Source organism: Macrosteles quadrilineatus, unplaced genomic scaffold, assembly GCF_028750875.1.
Source record: "Macrosteles quadrilineatus isolate MER2022 unplaced genomic scaffold, UCM_ALF_1.0 Scaffold_8__2_contigs__length_117827958, whole genome shotgun sequence".
NCBI lineage: Eukaryota > Metazoa > Arthropoda > Insecta > Hemiptera > Cicadellidae > Macrosteles > Macrosteles quadrilineatus.
The window spans coordinates 25,779,011-25,789,498 of NW_026542601.1; the positions used below are offsets into that span (position 1 = coordinate 25,779,011).

Below are 10,488 nucleotides of genomic sequence, written 5' to 3' on the forward strand. Positions count from 1 at the left end.
GGCTAATTGGTAGGTTTATTGTTAAAATTTCCATGCATTTTAAAAATTTTACTCAAAATAGTTTTTATGCTGCTGTTAATTTTTAAAATGTATGCTAAAATCGTTAATAAGACGCTAAAGATTTCGTTCAAAATACCGTCGTGTTTGTCGTGACACAAGAAATAACACCAATATGACAGATTTGTAATGCAAACAGAGGTGTTTTTTAAAACAGATTTATATTTGTAAACAAAAATTTCTCCCGCGACTGGCAGCGGGTCGCCTGGTGTTTGTACGATATTTCCCAGCCGGGCGGGAGCGCGTGCGAATCTGCGACGTTGCCGATGTGTACCTGGCCACCACACTGACATTGCATCGGTATTCACTCATTTTCGAATAGATGTTACCAGTGTAAAAATCTAAGACGACCTGGTTAGCTTGGTTAGTAATCTCTCATAGCGACCATAGTTCAAGAAAGGGGGGAGCTAATGTGTACATTCTTTCAAGTATATAAATATTTCTGTTAAACGGAAATTTTTTTAAATTGTTACCAAGTAAAATGTATCTTAACTAGCTTACATTTAATTTTTTCTTTTAACAAAATCGGATAATTAATCTCAGAGATATTTAGGCTCAAACTTGAGTGCACATACTGTATTTATTTCCCCGACAGTAGGTAGTTTTAGTAATGACATGTGACTTCAATGTTATGGAACAATTATTAATAAAATATTTATTGAATTCTTGAAATGGTATATTATAGTTTAACTTTTTAACGACAAACAAAAGTCTTTTTTTCAATCATAATCAGAAGAGTCAGAATGCATATCACAATCAGAGCAATACCAATTCATAGCAGGTATATCTTCAAGTGGAGGATCAACACAGTCTAGATGAAAGACAGTGTTGCAACTGTCACAACTTATCATTCGATCGGGATGTTCACTGCTACCACATGTGTAACAAACCTCTTCTGGTCCATCTTCAAGACTTTCACTGAAAGAGAGGGCTGCAATTTGATTGAAAGAGAGGGCAATATCAAGTGCATCGGCACCAGCAACCACCTCATAAAGGCTCACAATATTATCATCACTTAAAGGATAATCATCTTCTGGTTCAGGTTTTTCAACATCTACTTCGCAAATAAATTTCCCCTCATATTTGTTGAACACAGCAAGTTTATTGAACTCCTTACGATCCACTGGACAAGTATTACTTTTCGTTGCCCATTCCTTAATACACTTGCAGCAAAACATGTGGTTACAGGATGTAGGTTTTCCAATTTGTTGTAATTTAAAAGCTGTTAAACAGATTGGACACTTTTCTGACTCTTCTTCCCCAGAATCTGAAATACTTTCTTCTTGTTTAATATTACGACTGGCAAGTATCTCTTGAGCTACTGACAAACTGATGTTTACATCATTCACATCCTCAACTGAATCGGCAGTTACTCTACCACGAAGTCTTGTATTTCTTTCTGGAACACTATCATCAGAGTCTGAAGAAGATCTTGATGAACTTGATGAATCACCTCTTTGAGAAACATTTCTGTTCCTGTAAGACATAATTCTCCTTCTTGCATTGGATCTAGTAGCAACCTGATTTTCATTATTAAGTGCAGAAATTCTTCTTCTTCTAACATTGTCTGTATCGCTGTCACTGATTCCAGCCAAACTGCCAGAGTGGTTGTTGACAGTTTCTCTTTCTGAAACTAATACTTCATTATTTTGAGAAGCATTTAATTCCATATCATCTTCACTTTCTTCAACAACTGGAGTTCTCCTTCCCCTTACTCTACGATGATGTGAAATTACATCACTAACGCCTTCTATTTCTTCTCCTTGGGTAGTAACCCACCACATATTATGACCATCTGATTCAGGAATAGTAATGTTCCTCTGCACAACTGGTCCTCTACGTCGTCGTTGCAGTCTCCTTCTAACACGAAGAAAACTAAGCTCATCTGCAATCAATGAAGCAAAAATATTGTTTTGTTCAGAATCACTTTCCTGCAATAAGTCTTGAATGTATAAGCTTGTATCATCATCACTTTCAATGACAGGATAATTTCTTCCTCTCACAGTATGAAATGGGCTCACAACATCGATTTCGCTGTCACTCTCCGAATCATTACTTTGCAATCGATTGTCCACGTTAGAGGCTGTAGTTAGAGCATTTTCATCGCCCGAATTTCTAGAGCTGGCACTCTCACTACTGGAGAGAACTCTCATCCGTTTATTACATCTTTTGTAGCCAATGGGTGCACCACTGTCTGATGAGTCATTATCACTTGAAGTATAGGTCAATGGTCTTTTGACCTTTTTTTTAGTAAAATCCATATCAACACTTGATGAGTCATAATCAACACAATTTTGATTAGACATTTCATCATGTTTCTGAACGTTTCTCTTTGTCAAGCCAGCTCTTGTTCTCCGCGGTGTCATATCAGAGCTCTCACCCGTCTCGTAGTCACTAAAATGATTCCTGCGTCTGAACTTTGCTGATTGGAGGAACTCATCATCATCACTTCCACTGCTTGAAGATAGTTCGGAACTGTGGTTCTTCTGTTTACAGGTTCTAGGAAGAGATGAACGACTGCTGTTAGTTATATCTTCTTGTGAGTGCTGAGCTAAGCTTTGGTCCATGTTTCCTGGCCTGGGCTGCGTTTGGTCATCTCCAATATTGTTCCTCAGAGCTTCTCCGTTTCTCCTTCTTGTTCTGAACATAGATTACCTGCAACAGAATTAAATACTTTTAGTTTTAAAAAGTTTTCATTACATTTTCAAAGCTAATTTTCCCCCATTGAGAAATAATTGGCAAGTGTGAGACATGTAGGCTACTCATATTTAAAAACAGATGTCTCTGACCAGTTTACCCGGAATTGTACGTGAACTTTGTTGGCCAGGAAAAAGACAGTGAATTGCACTACAATATGGTTTTGGCTGTAAGTACCATCAATATCCTATGGCCAGGCCTTCATTCATTGACGGTGTTCATTGACTGGTAATGAGCGTTTCTGCAATCGTGGAGATGATTGCAGTATCACCGAGACTGCAAGATACGGTGAAAAGTGTTGCCTCAAAGTGGAAGAAGATAGCAGGAAGCAATCACAGAGTAGCATGGACTACAAACTAGGCAAAATACGCTCACAAGTGTTGCCACGAATTAGGGAGACAATCAGGGTATCAACAGCAGAACACAAGGTATTTACGCGATCGCAAGAGAAGATTATCGGAGTTTGCTAAAAACACAGAATAAAGAGTCTTTATTCTATGCAATAGCAAGATAAATTAAGATAATAAAATAGATGTCTGGCTTTCTGCGGGCCAGAAGAAATCTTCTGGTGGGCCGGATGTAGCCTACGGGTTAAGAGTCTTTTGAGGTTAGCGGCCATCTTGAAAAATTCCAAACAGCTGCTGAAGAGTTATTTATAGTCAAAAATATTTTTTCAAACACTAAAGTGACTATCATTTAAATATCTTATATACAGGGTGTTCATTTGAAAACTTTCCATTTCTGTTGTGTGCAAAGGTAAGGCTTTTAACACTTGTTTGTTCTCATTTCCCCCTAATTTGGACATGCCAAATCCAATAAAATTATTTTCAATTTCGAAAAATGCCCCAAAAGGGCCCAATTTGGGGGGTAGGGGTGCTTTTTGAGAAATTTTCAAATGTAAACATGGGTTGTGTGATACATCAATTTAAAGGTCTAATCACCCCGACTATTTTGGTGCAATAAAAATGTAATTATCTTTAACCGTATTTACAGGGTGGGTCAAAACGTTTTTAAAAATGACTTTGAAGTTAAGTACCGTATTACCCAAACTACTGAACGGAACAGCGCCAAATTTCTTTCCAAGCTTATTCTTGATCTACTCTTTAAGATAACTTGTAATAAGGGCATTTTCCATGTTATCTTCTAATTTTTAAAAAATCTCAAATTTTAAGAATAAAAGAAAGGTGAAAACTCAAAATTCTTAAATAGCAAGGTATGACAAATTTCATACCACGTGAAAGGTCCTTTTTTAACAAACATTTTACGTATTTAAGTTTTCTTTCTATCTCTTACCGTTTAAAAATTGCAGTAGAAAAACTGAATTTTCCATAGTAATATTGTAACTAGTTTTCTAATAAAACAGCCAAAATTTGTCTCTAGACACATTTAATGGTGCATTAACTGAAGGAAACAATTCATAATTATTGATACCCTGATTGACAAACAAGTCGTTACGTTTTAATTTGTGAAAAACAAGTCTTATAGCTGATGAGGACAACCTACATGTGGGCTGCTTTCTGTAGTACCATTGACTAGTCAACGGTAGTACTAATTTCAAAAAGTACTATTTTCTGTAGTATCTAATCGAATATGGTGTACAATTAAAAAAAAGAATTTATTTTTACTTATTGGACAGAACAAAAGTGTTTCAGGATAACTGCAAAGTGTTTAACAATAAATATCCAGGTAAGACCTTAAGTCATAAAGCTGTAAATGATTTGGTTAAGAAATTTCTGAAACTGGCTCAGTTCCCAATGAGAAAAAAACAGGATGAAGGGTCCAAGATGAACTGACACAAGTAAAAGTAGTTGATCAATTTGTAATTAATCATAATACATCGTTGAGCAAAGTGCAATGTGTTTTGTTAGAAAACTAGTTATAATTTTACCATAGAAAATTCAGTTTTTCTACTGCAATTTTTAAACTGTAAGAGATAGAAAGAAAACTTAAATACGTAAAATGTTTGTTAAAAAAGGACCTTTCACAAGGTATGAAATTTGTTATACCTTGCTATTTAAGAATTTTGAGTTTTCACCTTTCTTTTATTCTTAAAATTTGAGATTTTTAAAAAATTAGAAGATAACATGGAAAATGCCCTTATTACAAGTTATCTTAAAGAGTAGATCAAGAATAAGCTTGGAAAGAAATTTGGCGCTGTTCCGTTCAGTAGTTCGGGTAATACGGCACTTAACTTCAAAGTCCTTTTTAAAAACGTTTTGACCCACCCTGTAAATACGGTTAAAGATAATTACATTTTTATTGCACCAAAATAGTCGGGGTGATTAGACCTTTAAATTGATGTATCACACAACCCATGTTTACATTTGAAAATTTCTCAAAAAGCACCCCTACCCCCCAAATTGGGCCCTTTTGGGGCATTTTTCGAAATTGAAAATAATTTTATTGGATTTGGCATGTCCAAATTAGGGGGAAATGAGAACAAACAAGTGTTAAAAGCCTTACCTTTGCACACAACAGATATGGAAAGTTTTCAAATGAACACCCTGTATAAAAAAAAATTTGGTTTTTCTTTTCCGAGTTCGTTAGGCTCTTCTACCCGACCGATTTTCATGATTGAGGTCTCGAATTGAAGGTATGCACGCACAGATTTGCCATCTAGCATCGTAAATTTCTAAAAGTTACTTAGTGAAAGATTCTAAGTTTAACCCAGCAGAGGTCGCACTGAATTGAAAACGTGAGGAGACACAAACAGTCTTTTTGACCGGGTACAGTTAAAAAGACGTATTTCACGGTAAGAATTTAAGTGTTAATTACTCAAAATCGTAAAAATAGAGCAAAACATTCAAGTTTAAACCTTCTAATTATGATTTAGATGATGAAACATAACATGGGCAGTTGTAATAAAATCGTACACCTTGCATTGTTGGTTTTGTGTAAACCATTTCATATAGCCTAAGGTAAGTAAGTCTAGCTGAAAAATGCCTCAAAAGTTTTTTTGTCAATAGGCCTACTTACTTACTTTACTTTTCAATGAAATGGCGACCATACAAAGTAGGTAGTTTAAGCCAAGTATGAATGGAGATGAGTGGCGCGATCTTAGTCTTGTTAGTGACTAAGGCCGACTTATTCCTTATTTATTAGACACAGCTGTTTTAATAGCCTATACAGCTAATGGCAACTAAGGGACCTACAGTTTATAGTGGAATCCATTTTTGCCTTGGTATAAACTAATTGGTCTAATTTCCAGGATAGTACTGGGGATAGTCGTAGTACTCACTCGTGCGGACGTTAATCCACACCAGGGAGTATCGCATGCACAATGCATGCCTATAAATATCCATATAACTCGTAACCTCCTAGTAGCTGAATTACAGGACGACGCCACCGGTACCAGTTTTATGTAGGGCCTATCTATAAATGACAAATAGGCCTACATATGAAGCAAACATATAACAAGCAAAAGTTCAGTTAGGCCTATAAATAAGTTAGGCCTAATTATAAGTGATCATTGTCTTGTAAAGATAAAATTCCTTTTAAGTGAATGAATGAATGAATATGATAGTTTATTCCAAAAAACATTGGCTACAAACCGTGATTATAAAATAAAATATAGCCTAGTATATTAGACAGAGACTTTTGTCACTAAAAATACATAAGAGTTTTAATAAGCAAAAATATTTAACAATAAAACAAAGGAACTAGCAGACATAGGCAGTGCTACCTGTGCGTCTGCTAAGTTGCTGTCAAATAGGAAAAAAGAAAAATTATTGAATTTTTAGAATGGCAATTAAAAAAAAAACAATAGGCCTAGGTCGTTATTATTATTAGTGAATAGTGATATAAGTTATGTATTTCCATGAACACAGTGCTGGTAAGCTAGCGCTTTATAGATTTTGGTGGTGTCCAGGAGAGAGAGAGAGAAAGAGAGAGTGTGTGTGTGTGTGAGTAATGAATGAGTGGAGTGGAGAGTAGTAAATTCGACTGTGGACAGTCCAAACAAAGTGACCCAAAATCAGTCAGTGCAAAGGTCGGACCAAGTGTGCCGGTAGTCCGCCGTGATAATAGAATCGGCCTCGTCAATATTTTAACTGAATAGGAAATCATTGACACGGAATTTAATGCACATAATTTAATGGTAGGCTACCTACCTAATAAGTTACCAAAAAATTTAAACTGTAACTTAGCCAATCAAACATTAAAAGAAAAATACAGTAGAACCTAGCTAATCCGTCAACTACGGGACCAGGACCATGGTCGGAACAACAAAAAGGTCGGATTATCAGAGGACCGTGTTTATTGATGGTATTTTTGATGGTATAATTGTAATTTAAAAAGACCAAAAATAACTGATTTAACCACAATCCAACATGACATAAAACAGTTATTTCCAACTTATAAACAACACCTAATACTTAAATTACTGTATAAATGGACTTTAATGTGATGATTTGCATATCACATCATTAAAATACAATTAACTTAGTAGGCTATTGCACAATCATGATAATTATGTTACCGGTATGTCATTAACCTTGGTACAGTAATAAAAACTGTAACGTTTAAAATCACAACAAATTGCCAAACACAGCAAAATAAGGTACAGAACAATAGAAGTCTAGTAAGCTACTGCTAGTCATAGGCTACTGCTACACTGTTTCAGGACAGAAGAATGTCAATAAAAACATTAGATAGGCTAACGCATAAAAAAAAGTATAAAATAGCCTAATAGGATAGTAATAGCCCACTCATAGCATAACAACAGTCGTAAAATACACCAATGAATATAACGACATAAATACATCGCTTCTTCTATTCTTTCTTGAGTTTCTCTTCATTCGCAACAAGGTTCCATAGTTACTTTTACTAATCACCCAATCACAGGCTACTAAAGTTGTGTGTTGTGACATAGCAAGCGCACAGCAGACATATGAGTCATGTGTAGGCCTAAGGAGCAGACGATTGTCAGTGCAAATGGATAGTTTAACCTTGAAGCTTTGATCGACATTCCTTTGCTTTGCTTCCATTTTATTGTTGTCAAATTTAAGTAAACAAATAATTAAGCCTAAGTTATATAAGTTAAGGTTTTTTGAGGTACCTATTTTTTTTTTTTTTTGACGATGAGGTTATGTTAGCGGAAGCCTATTGTGTTGGCAGCACGGTCGGACCAAGAGAGGAGTCGGACCATCGGAGGTCAGATTTAAGTTAGCGAGGTTTTACTGTAGGTAAGTTCTTAAGCACAAACCACGAGAAGTCGCACACGGTGGAATCGACCATTAGGCCTAACTTACATGACAAAGAGCTGACTAGACTGAAATGAGGAGGTGAAGGATGGCAAATAATAACTTAAGTTAACTTAGGTCACCGTGTTCCTGAAATTTGTGGTGTGATAGCCTATAGGCCTACAATAAAGGCTAACAATAGGCCTACCGACGACAAATAAATATAATTTTTGGGCAAAAAAGGACAAACCCGGTCATGGCTGCACTTTACTTTAGATCCTACACTCATTCGAATGAAAATATCGATTAACCTTACCTAACTAACCAAGCGATTTAACTTAAATTTGCAAATCGATATATCGATCGATATTTTCATTCGAATGAGTGTAGGACCTTAACCCTCCGAGTGTCCATAGTTTAGGCCTTAATGTCCACCTATTTTTGGCCCCTTTGCAAGGTTTTATTAAAACGGATCTGAGAAGCTTAAAACAATGTTAATTCTAATGTTCTATATACCATTTTGTTTGGAAAATCATGGGCTTCAATATTATATATAAAACATAAGGAACATTTTTTCAAAAAAAAAAATTTTAGGTAAAAAAAAATATAATTTCGAAAATTTTCAAAAAAAAAATAAGTTCGCGCTCAATGAAATTGTATAAATTATAGGCCTATAAATATTTGAAAATCGCCACTTTGTTCTAAATTTAATGAGGATTACAAATATATAATCATATAGCGAGGTAAGTTATCAAATAAATAAGTTATGAGCGAAAAACGGATTTCAGTACATAGCGTTTAGCTAAGAATGCATAGCCTAACCATAGCTAGGAATCTGGCTGATAATTTACATCAATATCACTACCTACTTCTTCAGGATCATCAACCAGCACTTCAAAACCACTTAAATCTTCTTATAATGCACCACGTATATCACTACTTTTGATTTTTAACACTAAAACAATGATAAACGTAATAAAACACATCAGTCATCGCCCATCGGTCCGGGGGAACCTAGCTGTTTACAAATACACGCACGTCAGCTGTCTGCTACAATATTTTCGGAACTAAAATGAATAGCGCTTAGAGACAGACCTCTGGAGAAAGCTTAGAATATTACGGAAAGAACGATACCTAACTCGATCCAGTTCAATCCGATTCAGTCAGTCATAGAGCCTTCGCCGTAAACGATGTTTGTGCGTCATAAAAGTGACGCGTGACCCTACACAAAGTGTGTTGTGCGTCATTTTTATGACGCGTGACACTCGGAGGGTTAAGTTAAGTGCAGGGGGTGGCTGCACTTTACTTGACGTCCTACACTCATTTGAATGAAAATATCGATTAATCGATTGCTTCATTCGATATATCGTTTGGTTAGTTAGGTAAGGTTAACCTAACCTAACTAACCAAACGATATATCGAATGAAACAATCGAATGAAAATATCGAATCGAAAAAACAATCGAATGAGTGTAGGACGTCAAGTAAAGTGCAGCCCAGGGGGTCATTTAGACAGCTAAGTTATGCTAGGCTACCTCTCTTCCGGGTTAACCCCTGAATATAAATTAGGGTGGTTAACCCAGGACTTTGCCTCCTGAAAGAATGAGTTACTGTACTTATTTTATAACTTAATACATGGTCCTCATAGTTGGCTGTCATCAGTTCTAAGACTTGGGTTAAGTGTGGCCATAGTCCAGTTTTACTTAACTTAGTTGAATTCACATTCATTTCCAATAACTTACAGTACCGGTAGCCTATTTGTCAATTATATCATTACAGGATCAATGGAAAGAGTTTGGGCCATGCATGTGTTTTTCTTATTTAGTTGGGCCTAGGCCTAAATTAGGCCTAGGCTAGACGTAGAAATTCAATAGGCCTACAGCCCAATTCCCTAAGTTAGGCCTACCCAAACTTAGTTACACGATTCGCTATGATAAAATGAGTTAGCCTACTGTTACGTTACAATCTTCTTATAACTTAGCTGTGCAAGCTAGGATACTAACCCTTTTCTACTTACCACTTAACCCTTAGTAGGAGTGCGATACGTTAAACTTAAAATTGGACACCATGTTAACTATAAACTGAAGTCAAACATTAAAAAGTATTTATAAGCTTAAAATCACATAAAATGTTCTAGAAAAGAGGTAAATCATGTTGCGGTTGCACTAATTGACTTTCACACTGTGAGTCACTAAAAGACTGACTTGACTAAGACTTAAGTTAAGTTTACTGTATCTCCTCAATATTAATACAAGTGTACTTGATTTGATGAACGATGAACTCCTTCCTACTACTACATTACATTTTACATTACAACAACAACGTCCGACCAGTCCAAGTCCATCCATACCACTTTACCCGTAACCTAACCTAACATATATTTTTTTGTGCTATGCGAACTTAAATTTAACCATGAAGCACCAGAAATATTATATTCCAATCAGATTCAGATCTGAGATTGAGATCTGACTCCGATTCGATTCCATTAATTAGATCCGCGTGCTGGTCCAATTCGATCCCACAACTCAGATAACATCCTCAGGGATACATCACGG

General features: G+C 35.9%; 1 protein-coding gene across 1 annotated transcript; it reads right to left on the reverse strand.

Moving 5' to 3' along the window:
* Positions 1-697: 697 nt before the first annotated feature.
* On the reverse strand, positions 698-10,266 carry LOC129000865 (E3 ubiquitin-protein ligase RLIM-like). Its single transcript, XM_054427918.1, has 2 exons — positions 9,951-10,266; positions 698-2,712 (listed from the first exon to the last, which is right to left on the reverse strand). The coding sequence occupies exon 2, from the start codon at positions 2,703-2,705 to the stop codon at positions 777-779; it is 1,929 nt and encodes a 642-aa protein (XP_054283893.1). The 5' UTR covers positions 2,706-2,712; positions 9,951-10,266; the 3' UTR covers positions 698-776.
* Between the last annotated feature and the right edge of the window lie 222 nt (positions 10,267-10,488).

Coding starts and splice junctions, on each gene's coding strand:
- LOC129000865 (XM_054427918.1), bottom strand. CDS start 2,705: ATGTTCAGAACAAGAAGGAGAAACGGAGAAGCTCTGAGGAACAATATT.